This window comes from Egretta garzetta, unplaced genomic scaffold (genome assembly GCF_000687185.1).
Source record: "Egretta garzetta isolate BGI_Z169 unplaced genomic scaffold, ASM68718v1 scaffold136, whole genome shotgun sequence".
NCBI lineage: Eukaryota > Metazoa > Chordata > Aves > Pelecaniformes > Ardeidae > Egretta > Egretta garzetta.
Window position 1 is genome coordinate 1,699,265 of NW_009260066.1, and position 21,463 is coordinate 1,720,727.

A 21,463-nucleotide genomic window follows, 5' to 3' on the forward strand; every position below is an offset into this window, starting at 1 on the left:
AGTTTTGGGAGGATTTTTTTGTGGGTTTTTTTTCCCCCCTTTTTTTTCCCCTGAGCCTAAGTGTTGCTTGCAGAATTAATATTTGTTTGTGCTACTATTGACTTGCTTGATTTTTGGCCCAATCATAAATGATCTGGTAGCTGCTTATGACATGGATGTTTTGTTCAGAGATTTTTTGTTGACTGGTATGCATCCTGCCAATTTCTATTTTGCATGACAGTCAACTATCCGTTCACAGATGGTCTGAAAAATGATGCATTTGGCTCTTCGCAATTATCACCTCTTTTCCATTTAACCTTTACTCCCATTGTCATTAAAAAATCTGAATAATTTTGCAAACTGCTTCCTTCAGCTTATGTAAAAAGCCCAGAACAACTAAAGGAAAAAATTCCACAAGTGTTTTTTGTGGGTTTCTGCTTCTAGCTGTACATTGTCATAGACTTTATTTTAACCTTTCCTTTGTGGCTGGGTACACTGAGCATTTTAAGTCTGAAAGCTTACTTTGAATAGTTCTTGAAAAGACTCTGAGCATTATGCAAAAAAGATATGCTATACTCTTCATATTGCTGATAGAGCAGATTGAGAGTATAGACAATGTGTAATTAAAGAAAAAGAGCTAGAGATCACTTGAAATGCAGAAATACATCAGAACTTAAAAATTGCTTATATGTCCCCTGAAGACTAAGAGACATAGCAGGAACACAGACAAACGCACTTGGCGGACGTACAGTTTCAAAGAAATATCAACTGCAGTGTTGCCGTTCTTGTCATTATTCATGGAAGATAATTCAAACATTGCTGCAGTAAAAAAAAAAGTTCTTAAGATGTACTAAAACAGTCACAAATATAATTGTTAAGGTAGGTTGTTCAAAAATGCTTTTCTTCTTTGACAGTTGTTCCCTATAGATCTTTTATATAAATAAGTCATAGGAAAAAATTCTGCTGTCACATTGCACATTTGTCATAATATTCTGCAATTTGTAAACACAATTGGCAACAACAGCCTTCGAAATTCAAGATCTATTCTCTTCTAGAGATATATCTATAAATAAAGGCATAAGCTTTGGATGTTTTTGCCTAAGACTTCACTAGAAAAATTGCACTAGGAGTTTACACACGCATGCACACACATACACTTCTTGTGTGCAAACAAACACAATTTTGAAGATGTATGCAAGTACACCGCAATTTAGCATTAGGTTTTGATGATGACAATAACTCCTTGTTGGCTCTTTTTGCTGTTGCTGGAAGAAGAAAAGAATAAGATGCTGTCCAGTGGTAAGGGATTTACTGCAAGGCACATTTGCATTGAAAATGTACATGGAAAATGCATCCTACAAAGTGCAGTGGTCTAAAGCTACAGATACTCATTCCCTGTGTGGTTACAACACATGTAAATGCTAGTGCACACACATGTTTTTTTCTCTCTGTAGTAGAGGAGTTGTCCTGGTTTTGTCTGGGATAGTTAATTTTCTTGGTGGTGGCTGGTGTAGTGCTGTGGTTTGGATTTAGTACTAGAAGAATGTTGATAACACACTGATGGTTTAGTTGTTGCTGAGCAGGGCTTACACCAGTCAAGGGCTTTTCAGCTTCCCCTGCTCTGCCAGGGGCACAAGGAGCTGGGAGGGGGCACAGCCAGGACAGCTGACCCCAACTGGCCAAAGGGCTATTCCAGAACATAGGACATCATGCTCAGTGTAGAAACTGGGGGGAGTTGGCTGGGGGGCATCGATTGCTGCTTGGGGACGGGCTGGGCATCGATGAGTGGGTGGTGAGAATTGCATCATTGTGTATCACTTGTTTTGTGTATTCCTTTATCACTATTATTATTATTATTATTATTATTATTATTATTATTATTATTATTATTATTATTATTTTGTTTTTAATTATTCCTTCCTTTCCTGTCATATTAAACTGTCTTTATCTCAAGCCATATGTTTTACTTTTTTTTTTCCCAGTTCTCTTCCCCATCTCACTGGGGGCAGGGGGAAGTGAGCAAATTTCTGTGTGGTGTTCAGCTGCCCACCAGGTTAAACCACAACAGTCTTTTTTGTGCCCAGCATGGGGCATGAAGGGTTGAGATAATCTGTCATTATGACCAGAGCTTGACAAGGGAAATTTGTTATCAGCATTCATTATATTGGTTTAATAGTCTCTGGTCACACTGTTGATTTATTTGCTCTCAAAGTTGTTGTGCTTGTTCTCAAAGTTGAGTTATGTAGCACCATACTTGCAGTATATGTTCCCTGTTGTGCTGCTTATCACCACTGGGAGCTGGGTCTAGGTTATCATTTTGCTGCACTGTGTAACACTGGCTTATGATATGATAAAATTATGGGTTGTGAGACTGATCTGGTATTTGTACTTGGCACTGCCATCTTCTCCATACCTCAGGAGCCACCTCTCAGAAACTATTAGTAATTGCACTCATTACCTTTTCTTCTTGGAGAACCAATCTATGAGGGAGGCAGGGGGGACACCTTGCCCCACTCCTTCACCTTCCCTTTTTCCTTCAGGCTAGTTACAACAACTTTTCAGAATTTTGAATATCCTTGGGATGTTCAAACCATCATGGTCCTGTTTCTGTGTCTCCTGATTTCTCTTCAGGTTTATTCAGGGTCAAACAACTATTTAAGAATAACATTCAGAGTTCTACCCCTGTGATGGGCACTGTGGCTACTCAAACCTCAGTGACAGGCACTGCAGCTACTCCAGCCCATGCAACAGGCATTGCAGCTGCTCAAACCCTGGTGACAGGCGCTGTGGCTAAACCAGAGAACCAACCCATGCCAGTATCAGTTGCCCCTATAGACAAGAAGAAATACACAAGAAAATCAGCTAATTTAGTAAGGGATGAAGATGAACCAGGGCCATCACAAGAACAGGAGGAGGAAGAGGCAGAACCCATAAATGAGATGGTAACCACCCAAGGTGACTCCTGTCAAGTGTGAAGGAAAGGTTTTGCCTCAAGGAATATGTTACATGTCACCAGGACCACCATAGAGAGAGGTATCCAGTACCTGAGGGAATTAGCCATGCTGGAGGTGATTTATGATGACCTGAACAACAAACAGTTATCCAGAAATCCAGATGAAGTCAGGTGCTGACAACCCATGTGGTGGTCGTTTGTACAGAGCTCACCATCGTTGCATGCCAACTCATTGGCAATAATGACCTGGAAAGATGGAGGGGAATAGACGGTAGATGAGTTGGCTGGCCAACTTCAGCAATACAAAGAAAGTATCTCTTTCTCCTTGTGGGCCTGCGTTTCGGCTGTGGAAAACTGTCCTGGGAGGACCAGCAACTCAAAGAAGATATGTCCTACACCTGTACAGACCAGTATCTTGGCCATCAGGAGTAAGCACTGGAACACCTGCAATACATTGGTGATCTTACAGGGAAACACAGCAGAAGTTTTTGAGAACAGGAAGAAGATAGTCCAAATCCTTCTGAAGGCCGGTTTTTCCATAAATCAAAGTAAGATCAAGGGACCTGCACAGGAGATCCAGTTTTTAGGAATCAAATGGCAAGGTGAACATTGTCAGATCCCAGTGGATGTGATCAACAAAATAATAGCAATGTCTCCACCAACTAGCAAAAAGGAAACACAAGCTTTCTTAGGTGTTGTGGGATTTTTGAGAATGATTATTCCAAAATACAGCCTGATTGTATGCCCTCTCTATCAAGTGACCCAGAAGAACAATTTCAAATGGGGCCCTGAGGAACAAGCCTTTGAACAAATTAAACAGGAGATAGTTTATGCAGTAGCCCTTGGGCTAGTCCGGGCAGGGCAAGATGTGAAAAACAACAGGGGAGACTTGAAGCTGACCCCTAGGGTTTTGGAGTTGGGGGTACAGAGGATCCCAGGCCTGCTATACTCCAACTGAAAAAGAGATATTGGCAGCACATGAAGGGGTTCGAGCTGCTTTGGAAGTGGTTGGTACTGAAGCACAGTTCCTGTTGGCACCCCGACTGCCGGTGCTGGGCTGAATGTTCAAAGGGAAGGTCCCCTCTACACATCATGCAACTGATGCTATGTGGAGTAGGTGGGTCACACTGATAACACAACGAGCTCAAATAGGAAACTCCAGTCACCCAGGAATCTTGGAAGTGGTCATGGACTGGCCAGAAAGCAAAGATTTCAGAATATCGCCAGAGGAGGAGGTGGTGTGTGCTGAAGAGGCCCCACTGTATAAAAAACTACCAGAAAATGAGAAGCCATTTGCCATATGCCGTATGGGTCACATTGTCTTGTGGGAAAGCTTTGGAGGTAGAAGGCTGCTGTATGGAGTCCTATACGATAAGTTGCAGAGACTGCTGAAGGAGAAGGAGAATCAAGTCAGTCTGCAGAGGTGAAGGCCATCCAGCTGGTTTTATGTATTGCTGAATGAGAAAAATGGCCAGTGCTCTATCTCTATACTGATTCACGGATGGTGGCAAATGTCCTGTGGGGGTGGTTGCAGCAATGGAGGCAGAACAACTGGCAGCACAGAGGCAAACCTATCTGGGCTGCTGAATTGTGGCAAGACATTGCTGCCAGTGTAGAGAACCTGGCTGTAAGAGTATGTCATGTAGATAATGCACATGCCCAACAGCCAGGCCACTGAAGGATATCAAAACAACCAGCAGGTGGATCAGGCTGCTAAGATTGAAGTGGCTCAGGTGGACTTGGACTGGCAACATAAGAGTGAATTATTTACAGCTCAGTGGGCCCATGACACCTCAGGCCATCAAGGAAGAGATGCAGCATATAGATGGGCTCATGATCAGGGTGTGGACTTGACCATGGACACTGTTGCACAGGTTGTCCATGAATGTGAAAGATGCACTGCAATCAAGTAAACCAAGTAGTTAAAACCTCTCTGGTATGAAGGACGATGGCTGAAATACAAATACGGGGAGGCCTGGCAGACTGATTATGTTACATTCCCGCAAACACACCAAGGCAAAAGCGCATGTGCTCACCGTGGTGGAAGCATCCACTGGATAGCTGTAAACATACACTGTGCCCCATCACACTGCCCAGAACACTATCCTGGGCCTTGAAAAGCAAGCCCTGTGGTGACATGACACCCCAGGAAGAATTGAGTCAGACCACAGGACTCATTTCTGAAACAACCTCATAGACACCTGGGCCAAAGAGCATGTCATTGAGTGGATATATCACATTCCCTACCATGCTCCAGCCTCTGGGAAAGCTGGACGATACAATGGACTGTTAAAGACTACACTGAGAGCAATGGGTGGTGGGACAAAAAAGATAGGCTACACATTTAGCAAAAGCCACCCAGTTCGTCAGCACTGGGGATCTGCCAATTGAGCTGGCCCTGCCTGATCAAAACCCTTACGTACTGTAGAGGGGGATAAAGTCCCTGCAGCACATGTAAAAAATATGCTGGGGAAGACAGTCTGGGTTACTCCTGCCTTGGGCAGGGACAAACCCACCCATGGGATTGCTTTTGCTCAGGGACCTGGGTGCACTTGGTGGGTGATGCAGGACGGGAAGTCCAATGTGTACCTCAAGGAGATTTGATTTTGGGTGAGAATAGCCAACTGATTAAATTGTATGAAGATAATTGCTATACAGTGCTGTATTATCATCACTTCTTTGGTGGCTATATGCCATATTAATGGTATTACAGTAAGAATCAGCTAAATTAATGAAGAATGAACTTTGATGAAACCAAGCAAAGTGCAGTGATGGTAGAAGCGGACAAGCTCAGTGATAATGGAACCAGAACTGGCTTCAGCATGCAACAATCCAATGCTACACGCTGCCTCTCCTGCCCTGAAGGACTGTTATGACAGATGGAGCCCAAAGTCATGGACTAAATGAACTCAACAAACGTTTTATAGGGATGGCCCATAGACTAAGGGAATGATACCTGTGTGTATATATCAAAAAACAGGAAAAGTGGTGGTGATTAACTGGGATGTACTGGAAAGTGTAGGACCTGGGAATGAGTTAGATGGTATAGTGTAAGGGGTGGATACTGTCCTGGTTTCAGCTGCGATAGAGTTAATTTTCTTCCTAGTAGTTGGTATAGTTCTGTAGCTGTTGGAGGGGCAGGGGGGAATGCTGGAGCGGCTGTGCAGTGTTTAGCTGCCTGCCAGGTTAAACCACAAGAGGTGTGAACAATGCTATTTTCTCTGAACCCAGGTATTTATTACAATATGCCAAAAATAAAAATGCAATCTTGTATTGCTGCTGAATTTTAGTTAAAAAAAAAAAAAAAGCAGACTTTTTTGGTGGGTTTTTTACTTCTAAGATGAGTTGTGGATTTTTAATAACAAGTTGTGTAACTTGTAACTGCAAGTATGTTTTCAGTGTTTAGCAATTTTTAAAGATTCTTCTTCCAAGTGTGAGACTCTGATATGGTCTCCTAAGAGAATATCTGTGTTAAAACACCGGAAATCCCAAGAGTGTGTGCCAGTTATATCTGTAGCAGTAACCCTGTTTATAAGAATTTTTAAAGGACAAATTTTCAAATTTGAACAGGTTTTTGAGTTTAAAGGAATATTTCCATTCTTTGTGGTAGTCATGTTTTATCCATAGATTCCGATCTCATAGATTATTATAATTCTCAGAGCAACCTTAATATTATTAGGAGTTAGAATAGTATCTTGATCTTAAGCATATTCTTTAGACACTTTTCTTTTTTTCCCGTCCATTAAACTAAAACTACTTTGCTGGACTGATATATTTTTAGACTTCTGGATTTAGTTCAAGTTTACAGCATAACCATGACATAACTGCTTTATCTCCATGTTGTATTCTTTAAATGACTCTGATTAGAAAAAGCCTTTCTAAAGAAAGAGTCATTTAAAAATAGTTTACCAACCTTTCCCTTAAATATTTTGCAGGAATCAAAACCAGTCCCTATAGCTCTGTCTGTGTTACACTATTGTACATCAGCTGGTGCATGTGAATCCATAGGATTTACCTTACTAAGACTATAATCCCTTGACTTGATTTGATAGTTAGATTGTATTTGTGGCAGAGGCTTTAGGCAGAAGAATCAAATACATACTTGGAATTATTTGTGACGTGGGTGGTTACAACAGGGATTTTCAGGGGCATATTTCTTAGAACAAAATTATTTCATATGTCCCAGGAACCAGTGAAAGTGAAATTAAAAGTCTGAAGTGCATTGGACACTTGATTTATTTTGCTTTTTAATAGTCACTTCTTCTGATGCTGTATGAGTTTATAAGCCTTTGTGAAACAGACTCAAAGCCTGGCATAGTGAACAATTAAATGCCCCTCTTTCTTAACCTGAGGTAGCCCAAAGATCATGGCTAGACTTGATAGCTCCTACTTTCAAGCCTCAGACTGCTCATGCAACCTGCTCCATTATAAATATGAACATGCACATTTGATAATTACTAAAAAAAAATGGAATAACTGTATTATTGATCAAATATGCTATTCTGTATGCAGTGAGTGGGAGTTTGTCATCTTTATGCTTCTTTTCATCTCAGTTAATATGGTCGTCTTTTCCAGCTCTGCTATTCTTCAGCTGACTAGTGTATGGCAACCTGATATCATAATTAAAGACATGAAAAGGAGAGCAGAATCACTGGAAGTTTAGCTTTCATATCAGTATTAGGCTACTCACTCTCTGACACATTTCTGTGAAAATATGTGAAACCCAATTACTAGCTTGAGAATGTATGACCCGTAAAGGTGGGTATCTTTAAACAGTCATCCAAACTTTTTTAGGTATGTCAAGGAAAACCTTTTATAATTAGGGGCTTTTGTGCTGCATATATATTGGGAAGGCTTTTCTTTTGTGCTGCATGTATTGGAGAGGCTTTTTAGTTTTAATCTGTGGGTGAAAACTGCTCTGCTCCAGGCCCAGGGTTTGTATTTATTCTTTATCCAGGTCAGAAAGTAACACTGATGTTTGCCAAGCCTAAGCTTTCAGGATTTGAGCCAGGCTGCATCATGAAACTGGCCTACAACTCATGAGCATATTTATCAGAAGAAAGGAAAAAAAAAAAAACCACAAGGCGGAGAACTACATTTGACTCTTTTTTTGATTATTTTTCATCTGTTTTGTGAACTGTAGATGTCAATCTCCCTGGGACTCTGTGGGGTTTGCTGTGACCTCCTCAAAGGCTGGAGTGCAGTTTTCTCCTACGTTAGGTGCTAACGCAGCTTCAGTGCATGATTCTGGAGTATCTTTTTCTGAAATGAAGGTTCTTGCTAAGACAGACACTAGAAACTTGTTGAAAATTAAAAAAACTTACCCCAAAATCTTGTGAACAGAAATCATGTTTTATATAGATAAGCCCTTAAAAATAGATATATCATCAAAACTTTTGACAAATTAATTACTGTGGTCAGGAATCGTGTGCTGCTGTATTAATGCAGAAAAACAAATTCAGAGAATACAGTTACTGTAACTAGACTGAGAGGTTTTGGCATCTTAAATAGAAAAGAAAATGTGCATAATTTAATTTCTTTAATATATACAGTGCAGAATTTAACATAATACGAATTTTCTCTTGGGTGAGGTGGATTTTAGAGGAAATAATGTAAACTGCTGATAGAGAGAGGTTTGTTCAGTAGAATAAGAAAAAGCAGGACAGGATTTTGCTATAGGGATGCCTTAGTTGCTTTTGAGGAGAGGGTCTGTTCTCCATCTCACACTGATGTGTGATGAGATCCTTGGATCTGGTCCTGAGTGCACAGGTGGAAACACTGACACATCCTGTCACCGAAATCGGGAAGAATGAACCTCATAACACCAATGTAGTGTTAGAAGGCAGGCATTCTTTATTCACGGCACCGGATGCACGGGGGATCGCTTCACCTAACGTGCATACCATCAAGCGGCAACTTGTCCGTTTATATGTAGCAAAGTATTACATATGTATGAATTTTTCCGATATGCCTATACATATGCATAACCTGTCTCCGCTTTGTATTAAAATTAGCTTCAGGAGGTCATTTCCATAAGTCCCTCCCCACTGCGCCTGCTCAGTGCCTCCTGGTGGTGGTCGTCGGGGGTCGTGGGGATGAAGGCCAATGGCTCCTCTTCGTCACCGCTAGTAACCCCTTGTTCTTGCGCAGACTCAGTTGCTCCTTGGCTCTTGCCCAAACTGCAGGGTTGGTGTAGACCAGCTCTTGAGGTAAACACCTGGTTCTTATCAAAAAACTGTCCTTTGTAAGGAGCCACAAATCTTTCTACATCAATTAGTTCTCATTCCTTCTAGTCTGGCAACCTTGGCAAACCATTATTATCTTTTGCTTCATCCCCTCCTGATTCTCCCTGTCCTTGAATAGGATTCTAAATTCACTAAGTATCTATACTACAGACTTTAAGAAGAACAAAAAATCCAAGCTAGACACTACTGACTTTAACAAAGCAACTGCAAGCTAGACAAAACTAATAACAAAGCAACAGCAAACTAGACAATACTAATTTTAGCAAGGTAACAGCAAGCTAGACAATAAGGCCTAAATCTTATACATGTAAGCCGTTTTACATTTGGGGTCTTTTTGACCCTTAGGGTATCAATCCTACCTGCAGACATTGATTGCCTGTGGTTCTTTGCTTTATGAATGGGATAGGTACTGACATCTACCACTGAAAAGTGGTTTAGACTTTCGCTTAAGAAGAGCTATTTATATACAAGCTATTGTCATAATCTAATCTGGTTTTGTCTGCAGGTGTTGAGATTTATGTCTATTCAGCAGCTTCTTTTTTTTATTCTTCGGTGATAGTGGAAGCTATAAAAATACTAGTTTTGATTATAGTGCATATTAGAAAAACATCTGAAGGTGAAGCTGGATTTTACATAACATAATCTGAAGACATGAACAGAGTGATTAGATTATATTGAAAGAAGTAATTCACTGAAACTAGCAATGCTGGCAGGTTAACATTGTGTTTGACAGCCTCTGGTAAAAGTTCTGTATCACCAGAATGTGAAGACAGTATTTGTGGAAGCAATGTGTATTAACCTCAACACATGCTGGGGAAAAATATTATTTGAAAGTAGCACTCACTGAAGCAGCTGCACACTAAAATGATTAATGATTAGAAATACTGCTGATATTGCTAATGCAGAAAGATTGCTTCTGTCGGGAGAGAAACAGGTATTTGCCATGGAGTGTTTCAGGTTATTTCACCATGGGGTCTGGATGTGGGCAGTTCCATCCATAATCCTAATTAAAATGTTGCAAAGCTTGGCATCCTGCTCGATGGGACCTCTCACCTCTCTCCTCTCCTGGAACCACAGTGGAGTTGAACTTAGAAGGAATCATGCCTACTTTCCCGCTGGTTTAAGTGTACTGTGTTTAGTTGGCTCCTGAACTGCTCAATGCCAAGGATAACACTCTATGGGAAAGGCTGCTTCAGAATTGCCCCTTTTAATGATTCTTTCCACAAGCATTTGCTTCTGGTTATGTCCCCTTTGCAGTTTCTGTCCCAAAGTCCATGCAGCTTTGAAATTTAGGAGGAGCAAAACCAATGCTAGCCAAGGACTTGAGTTTGTGTGTTTCTGCTTCTATATTAGTGCACCTGTGGCAGTAAGTTTTTATTGGTTTGGCGTTTTTTTTAAGTATTTTGGTTAGACCTTTTCTATCGAAGTTAGAAGACCAAAAAGTAATAATGCTTACTAATCTTACTTGTTTGCAGCTGACATTTTTCTGTTTTTTTTCTGAGTTTTCTGAGATCCTGGAATTAATATCACTCTTCTGTGCAGTTTGAATGTTCTTGAGTACCTTTTGTCTTACATATTTTCACCTTTTAGTTAATGAAAAGATCTATTCAGTGACTGTAAGAACTACTGAGCTTTCTTTTGCTTTCACCTTCAATATTCACTAACTTTTCTTTAGGTTAATAATACAACATAGTTTTCTTAGTATCAGGAATGATTCAGCGCTTTAAATGCTGGGGTTTTTAGCTGTTGCCATATTGACTGGAAGGGAGCTGTTTTGAATAAATTTGTTGGTATCTATCTAGGTATAACTTTACACTTACATAGTCTTCTGATGTATAGGTGAATAGGTCAAAAAATGGTGGCTATTGTCTATAATTTTAATGAAAAAATTATGTATATAAATCCATTTAAGCTTATCTGGCAAATAGGAGCAGCAATTAAATAACTTCTGATTTAGAGACTAATCTAATTAATCTGTGCCTGATGGGCATTTTAATGATGTGGATGGGAACCACCTATACTGCATGCTGTCAGACCTGGCTCTCACTTCATTTCCAAGTCAGTTCAGGATGGAAAAGCTAAGACCCGGCAGTGTGCTGAACACCATTCAACAGCTTCACACTTTTCAGTGTCTTCTGGTGATAGACCTAGAGAAGATCATGTACTTTGCTTCTGCAGATGTCTCCGCATCACCGGTCAATGATGACTTGCACACCTCCATTTTCATGAAGGGCAGTTCTTCATTTCTGTTGTAGTCCAAGTCTCCAGCATTGCCCAGAACATTGTCACCACTTTTGGAAGTGGGAGTATAATCAATCCCTTTGTCCTGAATGGCTCCATGTTCATTCCATGTCTATGCAGAAGCATTTGCTTGGAAATAGCACAGTAGATCATAGAAGAGGAACAGAGACAGAAACTTCTTCTTCTGAACACTATAAGTCCCGTTGGCTTTGTCCTGCTCCATCTTCAGTTGCCTCAGGAAGGTAAAAGGACTCCATGTATTATTCTTCAGCACAACTGGCTCTGGCTTAAGGCCTAGTTCTGCTGAGCTGTTGTCAAAGCTATTGAATCTGGGGCCTATCTGAGGTATACTCTTACTCAAAACAAGTCCTGAGGGAAAACCTTGAGGTAAAGCCAGACATCCAAATGGAAAGACATTAAGCCAGTATACAGTGGGTGTTCCACTCTATTCCATGTCCACAAAAAAATGTCATAAACATGATCTTTTTCACAATCAGTCTGCAGATTTAAGTCTTGGACACTGAGTGTTGCTTGAGGACTTGATTCTTTTTTGTTTCTATAAAGAACAACAAATTATAAATGTTGTGTGAAGAAAGAAGGAAACACATCCTGGCTTTTCAAGTTTTTTTGTATTTAAAAACAAGGTCAGAATGGAGTTAATAGATTTCCAGTTTTGTTTTGAAAAAAAAAAGAAGTTTTTAGCTGCTTTAGTTATTTATTTGAAGTCTTGCACCTGAAAACGTACAATGAATCACCCAGTTAAATTCACGTGTGCATTGTTCAGCGAAATTCTTCTCTTACAAAACTGGAGATCTCCATTTACAGGTTCGAGACATCAAGTACTGACAACATGGAGCTGAGTGAACATGTTGCATATTCTCCGCAACAAGCTAATTACTGCTTAAAAATTGATGACATTCTGAGGACCATGGAAGTTTGCTGAAGTGGTCTCTGGAGGTTTTCCTTTTTCCTTTCTTGCTCTTTTTATTCTTTTTGCAGCTAACTGAAAACTGTCTCTCTAGGTTTCTTTCTGTTTCCTTCCAGCTTACTGAAACTTCTTTTTCTTAATGTTACTTTGATAAAGACTCCACTGCTTTAATATATAATTTTCATTGCTGCAATTAAGTGGCTAATTGAACAGTTTATAATGTGTATGCCTAATTGCTTCTGCAAGAGGTTAACTGTGAAAGGCATAGAAAATTAACACACAAAATGTTGCCTAGGTTACCTTTTACTGAATAAAGCCTCAGAGATTTTGTGTACTTTGCTGTTTATGGGCAATGAAACTCCTGAAGATGTTTTAATATGAAACTTCCTTTGATATTGAATCTTAGATGTCAACTACAGTGTAATATGCCATAGTTTAAACAACTTTCATGAAACATAAGCGTAGAAAATACATTTGGGGTTTGGGGTCCAATCTGCAGTAAAAGATGTAAGACTGCAATTAAACTTCTTTTCCTGCTTATCTTTCAAAAAATATAGAACAGCAATTTGGATTTTTTTGGATTGTTTTTCATAAAAATAGAGCAAAACTAATACTGCCGCCTAAGAATACCTCCAATGGATTTCTCACAGAATAAATAGAAATCTAATCGGCCTTTGCTATTTATAATAATACACAGGCTTTAGAACGGCTTTTATGAAAAAAAAAAAAAAAAAAAAAAAAAGGTGGTCATACGGAAAGGTGTTTCCAGTTTTTCCTTGGACTCTGCACTGAGTGAAATGGAAAGCAGCACAGTGTAAGATCAAATCTAACAGAAACTTAGAAAAATGCAAACTTCTCAAGTGTATCTTCAGAGTTATCAATTTTTTTAAGAATTTGGGGTTTAATGTAATAATTTTATTATTATTAAAATAATGTAATAATTATTTTATCATACAGATTTTATTTATGATAGCACTAAAGCAGAATGAGAAGAGAAAGAAGCAATAGTGTGAATGTAGGAAGAAACTTTCCTGTTTGTTTTTAAAACCATTTCTTTATAAGCAAATATTGCTGACTAGAAGTTGTCTTCACAAGATGTGTGGAGAAATGCTGGAGCTGGCAAATCTTTGTTTCCAGGCAGCTGGGGTTGTAAATGTGTTTTCCGTATACCTTCCCACTTCCTTGTCACCTCAGTGGTAAAAAAACCAAATAGCTTATTTGAACAGTCTCTGTTGACTGGTAGAGCCTGTACAATACTGCTCTTAGGAGGGAACATGTCTTGTGTTTACCTTCTTTTCCTCTGTGTTTAAACTATTATCCCCCTCTATTTCTTTACCACTTCTGCAATTTACCTCTCTCCCCTTTCTAAATCACACTCGCTTTCCTTCTGTAATCTGCTTGATTACAGGCACTGTACATTTTTGGTCTGGTTCTGGTTTTAACTGTTATTTTCTTCCATGCTGGAGGGAGATCTGATGTTAATGATGCAGAAAAATATTCTTCACTGAAACTGAATGCTGACCCAAGGAGGTGCCTGCATTAGTTACGATGCGCAGAGTTGTATTCTACTGATCTTGCAGAATTTCAGCATTCTAAATGGTCATATTTGAAAGTCTATATAGGCATCTTGCCTTTTATTACGCATAAATGTTTACCCAAGTTATTCATGTTGTATTTTAATTTTTCCTGCCTCCATTAACTTTAATGTGTGTTTTTTTCCGCACAGGATTTAACAATTCTGAACGCATGTGTGACAAAGAGTTCATCATACGCCGAGCAGCCACGAATCGTGTCCTAAATGTCTTGCGCCACTGGGTCTCCAAGCATTCTCAGGTATTCTCCTGTTGCACCCTTTTCCTCTCCATCTCTCCATCTGTAATTTGCCTGCATTCTCCCTACAAAATATTTTTAGGCAGTGCTGCTGTGTAGCGTAGCGGCGGTCAAACAGCCTGAAAAGTCAGCGCTGTAAAGAGAATATGGAAAACTAGCTTGTAAAAACACACTGTCAAGCAGACGAAGAATCCTCCATCTAGCCTTGCAAACCTTGCTGGAAAATACCCAGTTACAACATTATTCCTGATAACATTGTGAGTTCTTCACTGTTGTAGTATGTGTTGAAGTACATAAAGAGCAGGTTGGATTAAACTTTTGGATTATCAGCGTGCGTGCCACAGGCAGCTTGGTTCAGTTACTTTGACTGAACCTGTTCAAATACTTGTGTTTGCATACAGATAATTATTTGTTGTGAATCATATACGGAAAGAGGCACCAGTCCTCCATGTTGGTCCTTCTACAACCATGACAGGACTGTGGGTCATAAAACAGTGTTGGCAGAGGGAGGGAAAAAAAATTATGAGTAGCTGGTAGAATTTCATAGATAGCCATGTCCTTTAAGCTGCCAGCTGAGACAAATGTTGAAAGATTTTGGCATGCATGTAGAAGACTACGAGGAAAATTATTGAAAGAAACAAAGGAGGGAAGGCAAGAAAGGGTGGTGGAGATGAAAAAGAGAGGAAAGAAAGAAAGAAGACGGAAGGAAAGAGAAGGAGTGAGAGCACTTTGGAAGCAAATGAAGGGGTTTTGTTATACCTTGGATAGGTGGTACTTCATGGCAATTATAGACTTCTTCGTCAGTACATGCTAATAATCAAGAACACTTGATCTAAAAAGGGGTATTGCACAGTTAACTGCAGCAATGTCAAACTGTCCTATGTCAAACTCAATTGCCTTTTTTCAATGTAATAGGTTTAATTTTCATAGAAGTTAAGTTTGCTAAAGAATGAAGTCTTTAAGAAATTCACAAGTGGGAAAATTGGTTGAGTTTGAAAAGCTAACAGCCCAGAAGAGATTAATAAAACTTCTTTTAGTATCATGGGAATGATTAAACATTTTTAGTTATTGGAAGCAACCTATGTACACCAAGTTCCCTTTGACTACCTGTTAAATGAAAATCATTGCGTGGCAAAATCTTGAGCTGTAATGGGAACAGCAGAAGTCTGTTATTACCATTCTGTGTTATGGTAGTGTACCGTACATGCTTACTGTGTCCCTGCCACAGTTCATATTAATTAACTGCTGTGAGTTGAGTTGACCGTCTATACTAATTAAAGGATGGTAAATTGGTAATTTGGTTGTGAAAATGTCAGGTTTTGGTCTACATTAAGCAACTGTCTACAGCTTTTTAGAACGAAGTTGTTGTTTCAGAGCTGACCCTGATTGAGTTGTGATGATTCTCTATCATAAACACAAAGTAACTGTGAAGAGTGCAAACATATTCAGTCACTGTAGCAATTTACTAAAAAACATACTTTCTCTCCTTAAAAAAAAGTGTTCCCTGCTTCCATTTCAAAAGTACTCATGATATGCAAAAATATGGGAAGAGTATAGGGAAGTGGTCCGGTTGTGTAGGAATGGGGTCAGGGAGGCGAAGGCGCAGCTGGAGCTTAACTTGGCTAGGGATGCAAAGAATAATAAAAAGGGATTCTACAGGTATATCAGCCGGAAAAGGAAGGTTAAAGAGAGTGTACCCCCGCTGATAAGCGAGACCGGCAGGCTGGTAACAGCAGATGAGGAGAAGGCTGAGGTACTCAACAACTTTTTTGCCTCAGTCTTCACTGGCAGCCTCTCTCCTCACCCCTCTCGAGTTGATGGATGGCATGAGGAGGCCTGGGAGGGCAAAACCCCTCCTGCTGTAGGAGAAGACCAGGTTCGTGACCACCTGTTATGGTAGTGTACCGTACATGCTTACTGTGTCCCTGCCACAGTTCATATTAATTAACTGCTGTGAGTTGAGTTGACCGTCTATACTAATTAAAGGATGGTAAATTGGTAATTTGGTTGTGAAAATGTCAGGTTTTGGTCTACATTAAGCAACTGTCTACAGCTTTTTAGAACGAAGTTGTTGTTTCAGAGCTGACCCTGATTGAGTTGTGATGATTCTCTATCATAAACACAAAGTAACTGTGAAGAGTGCAAACATATTCAGTCACTGTAGCAATTTACTAAAAAACATACTTTCTCTCCTTAAAAAAAAGTGTTCCCTGCTTCCATTTCAAAAGTACTCATGATATGCAAAAATATAATATTGTACTGGATACTTTTGCACCTACTTTTGCATAATGTTTGCAGTTAGTATTCTTTTAAAAATATTAAGAGGACACAGGTTATGAGTAAAAATTCAACACTGTGCATTTTCAAAGTGGAAGCTATTACCTGGACTCCCTAGTCACTCAGTGCCTTTCATTTTTAACATTGCAAGGGTAGTAGGTTTTAGTTCTCTAGCAAATATTTTTAAATGCAAGGGCTTTGGCACAGAGAGCATGTAATCAGCTGTTTGTGTTCTTTACTTGTGAGACTAGGGAGAGAGGAAGGACAGAAGACCTCAGCAATCCAGAAATGAATGACTAGTTTCTGCCAAAAAAATATGGGACAGGACTGCTTTAAGGAAGGCAAGTGTAGAATTACTGTCTGGCCAAATAGTATGAACTGTTGGCAGTAAAGATGTATGGTCCTGGGAGAGCAGTAGCTCAGAGCCTCATTTTACAAGAACAGCACAAACTGCAAACCAGAGGACCCTTAGCCACCAGTGTCTGGTGAAGAAATGCTTATTAGATTTCCAAAATGGCAAAACAATGTAAGTATTAAAATTCTATGACATCAACAGACCTGCCAAAAAGGTTATTACATTTTAAGGTATATGCATCATCCTCTGGCAACTTAATGCATTTGAGACATCCTTCACCTTCATCAGCAGCCAAGGGCAGGTTTTACTCTGTTTAAAAAAAAAAAAATTACCAAAATAAGTTGATATTCTCAAGGATAAACTTGCGATTCAGTATGCTTTGCTGATACTGTTTTCTCTCCACTTGGATTTGAATTTTCTTTTGCTGCAAAAACTCCCAACACCAAATAGACAATTTCTGTCCTCTGTGGGAGAAGCTCCTGGCAGACTGTTTTCCTTGTGATGTGCCTGAGATTGTCACGGTCATTGCTGGCCTGTGCCGCTGTAGAAGTTGACCTGCTGTGCAGATTTTTTCTGCCAAAATTCCATCTCCTTATTACTAGGTGTAAAGAGAAGTAAAGTCATTAGATGGGTTAGCTGTGGGGCTTTCTTTAGTTGTCTTTTTAGGGCACAAGATGCTATTACAGACATGCTTAGTGCTGCAGCATGTGAGTAACTGCAGTGTAACTAACTGTTCTGGTGCTGGCTGATCCACCAGTGACAGTCAGTTCTCTGCAAGTTATTTGCCTAAATTATTGTGCTGATTTATTGTGTTCTAGTGCCCAGAGCACAGGAGGTGCTGCACAATCACATAGGAGTGTGCAGGCTATCTTCAGACATGCGTGCAATGTAAAGAGACTAACATAAAACCATCTGTTAAAAGTGCTTTTACATATATCATCCCACTTCATTATTCCCTGCCCTCCATCCCTCCCTCTGGATCCCTTTGGCTTGCTTCAGTGTGCTGCTCTCAGGCATATAATAACATGGGTCAGGGTTAGTGCATGAACCGAGTGACAGAGGAATTACTCAAACAAATGTTTTAAAGCCTTGTGTTCCCTCACTTTTCTCCAGCAAATGCTTGGACAGGGTTTGGAGGGTCTTTCCTCTGCTGGGCTATGGAATTAATTAGCTTCCTACAGTATCTTGCAACTGTGTCAAAACCACAGTTGTGGATGTTTCAGAGTTGTTTTTTGTTTAAGGCATGTGTTTTTTAAACTTATCTGAGTGTGGGCATTATTTAATATGTAAACTTGTCTGTGGCCAGAAAACAGAATCATTAAAATTAACAATTCAGCCTATTCAGTGAAGATGTGCTTTCATAAAGTGGTTATGTTATCTTGAAATCAAACTAAACAATGCTTAGAAAAAGGATTCATTATTTTTAAAACTTGGATCATACACTGTAGGAGCCTCACTTAAATCCCAAGTAAATATATAGTGATAATGCCAGACATGCAGCCCTTTCAGGAGGGCAGAAGGAACTAATTAATGTCTCCAGGAGCTCCCAAGGCATAGATAAAAATTTGGAAAGAAACATTCTCACATAACGCGACACATACTTCTTGGTTTTACCACACTGAGCAAGAGGAATCAAACCTGCATTGCTCATCAGCCAAAACCAGCGCAGGATGAATGATGGCTCGATTAGGTTTTCCAGGTTTTCTTTGTTTACATTTTTGTTCTTTTCATTCCCTATCCCTCCTTTTTTCCCTACTTTTCTCTGCCTTTTTCATTCAGCCACCTACAACCCAACAAAGCTTTCTTTTTGCCCAAAATAACAGCAGACTGTTCATGTTTACATTTCGCTTTTAAAATGTAATTGAGAGGAACAGCGTAGGATTCTCCCATTGTAAACAACGAAAACACAAATGACGAGGCAGACAGTCATTGTGAAGACGAGAGCGTTGATCAAACGGAAGAGGCTTGTGAGGATAAAACTCCCCCTGACTCCTGTAGAGATGGAAAAATAGGAAGGGAAAAGGAGGCCAAGAGGAGAAAGTCTTTGTATGATTTTGTTATCCTAGTGAGGTCTTGCAGCCTCATCTTCTTTGCTTAACAATACTTGCATGTCTTTTATCTAAACAATTCAAGTTACAAAACCAAGGTTTTTCTGCTCCTGTGGCAAACAAATTGAAAAGGAGCTTGTCCGAGGAGAAAGCTTTCGCATCTGCTGGTGAAGAAAGAGAGGCTGGCTTCTCCAGACTTCCCAATTTTGAATGACAGCTGGGTGCTTGCTCCCGTTGGCTTCTTTGAAGATCGCAGCTGGAATGAATTGGCAAATCTTAACTCTCTTACAAACTAGATGGCTGCCAGACAGTGTCAGTGAGTTATGAAGTTACCACAAGATCTGGAGTGAAGATCAAGGCTTGAATTTTGAGAGTATGGGTCATGATCTCATGCCCGATGCCTGTCGTGCTCCAGCTGTGAAATAATCTACTGCAAGTTATTTTCTTGCTCATACCGATGAAGCTGTGTCGGGTTTTTAAGAGAAGGTTTTGCAGATGTAGTTATTGATGGCACTTAGGGATTATGGAGGACACCTATATACAGAATATTGTCCAAGCAAAGATGATTTCAGTTAGTTAAAAGTAGTTTTAGTGCACATGAATTGGCCAATTCCATTTTGTGCGTTGGAATAAAAAATAAGACAAAAATTCCTTTATGCAAGCCCCACTTGGCTCGTGTTTAAAGGGATAAAGTAATGAATGTGATGCCTGGCAAAGTTAGAAGTTTATTATAGAAACGCGAACAAATTACACTTAAGCCACACTTACTGTACGATAGCAAGATGTGTTGCATTTTAACTACATTTCAAATAAAGCCCTAGGATCCATGGCCTCTGTCTTGAAACAGCAAAGAAATTTCTGGGGTTCTCTCTGAAATAGACGTCATGATACAAATTGTGAACTGAAGAATCAGAGAGGTTGCCCCAGAGAGAGGCAGAACAAGGGAACCCCGAGTGAGCTTTCCAGTATGCCATTGGTCACTTAGACCAGTTTGCCTAAACTTATGCCCTTTGCAGAATACGGTTATGCATTGAATAGTAATGCACTTAATTGTTGCTATGCTCTGTCCGAACGTCATGGCAGCGTAAGGGTTTGCTATACCATGACCCTTCAGGGAATGTGAGTCAGCCCCAGAATGGTAGCCAAGCTTGCAGTCAGTCAAACTAATTAGCAGTCCTCTGCACCCACTTCTGCTGGAGCCTGACAGGTCCTTCTTCGCTGAGGTCTTTCTGTGAAGCTCTTGAACATACTACGTCCCAGTACTTGGAGGCAGGGATGTCACATTTCTTATCTGTCCTGAATGTTTAATCTGACAGTAGGTAGTGGCTAGATTCTTCTTTCAAGGTTTCTCTGTACTACAGGGTTACACAGTGTTTGGGTAAGGAGAGGTTTGTATTGTATGTGCTGACAATTACTCAGTCATGCTATTAACATAGCTTGTATTTTTAACCTGATCATATTCTATCGGGGTGACAGGCTAATGCTAATACTGTAGAATAAGGATTGGCACTCTTCCCCAAATGATGTCTGTCTCTTCATGCTTGAAACTAACTGGAAGACAAAGCTGTTGCCCTTTTCTTGCTTCCTGAAGTAAGCCAGACTTACTTCAAGTTCAGGGATGAATTTTCCTGATAGCCAGTTATAATAGCTTTTATTTCTGCCTTCCATGTGTGTACACGTTTTGCTGCAGGTGAATTTATAAACATTTCCCTCAGCACAATTCTATGGGATAGCCGAAGTGTGCTTTTATGTTAGAAAATGGAGAAAAGTTTGGAGGACTGCAGCACTGGGGTAACTCTGGTTAACTGTGTTAAAGTTTGACCTGCTCTGTAGAAGATTAAGAGTCACTCCACTGATGCCTTTGAAATAGTTATCTGTTTACACTTTGTCATGAAAGCAGATAAATTAGAATCACAGGGCAAAGCCCATCTATTTAAAAATATTCCAAATTCCTTGTAAACAGTCCTTTGGTAGATCTCTCTCCCCTCCTGGATATCTCTAATACTGGGCTCCCAGCAGGATTTCATCATTAGCCCGTCACTTTGAAGTAATCAATTGCAGCCAGTAGCAATGGTAGTCTTCCTTGGTGTCTGTGTCCATCTGCTATTTTCAGTTTGCTGCTGCAGCTGGGGGCAAGGGACAACAAGTCTGCACACAGTATCTCCATTTTGCATGAGTACTCCCAGAGACTTCCAAACCCTGACTCCAGCTTTACATGGAGGTTTCTCTCCCTTTCACGTCTGGCATTTTTTATCCTTCATGAGATGTTTCTTCTCCCTTTGCTAATTTAACTCTTCCTTCCTCTCCCTCAGAGCATTTTCTCCCCAAGATGCCTCTTAAAACTTCCCCATCTCCAGCTATTGTGCAGAAGTCCCACCAATTTCTGTCTTTGCCTGACTTTTCTTTCTATTTGGTGCCTCTCTGGTTATTTTACCTTCTGCTTTAGAAATGTGACCACTTCTTATTCTTGCCCCATGTTTCTCTTTTCTGCTTCTCCATGTTTCTGTCTAACTCACCCCTCTTCAGTTTCTCTTATTTGTGTTTTATAGATTAAAAAATTCTCACTGTGTACTTTTTCACAAGGGGAAGATAAGTTGCTAGGGAAAG

The 21,463-nt window shown here is 40.0% G+C and overlaps 1 protein-coding gene across 1 annotated transcript in view; it reads left to right on the plus strand.

Annotated features, from left to right (window-relative positions):
• RASGRF2 (Ras protein specific guanine nucleotide releasing factor 2) overlaps positions 1-21,463 on the plus strand; it is a 95,152-nt gene that overhangs the window by 50,579 nt on the left and 23,110 nt on the right. Inside the window, exon 18 of the mRNA XM_035896613.1 lies at positions 14,073-14,179. Coding sequence (XP_035752506.1) covers positions 14,073-14,179 — 107 coding nt within the window. The remainder of the gene's footprint in view (positions 1-14,072; positions 14,180-21,463) is intronic.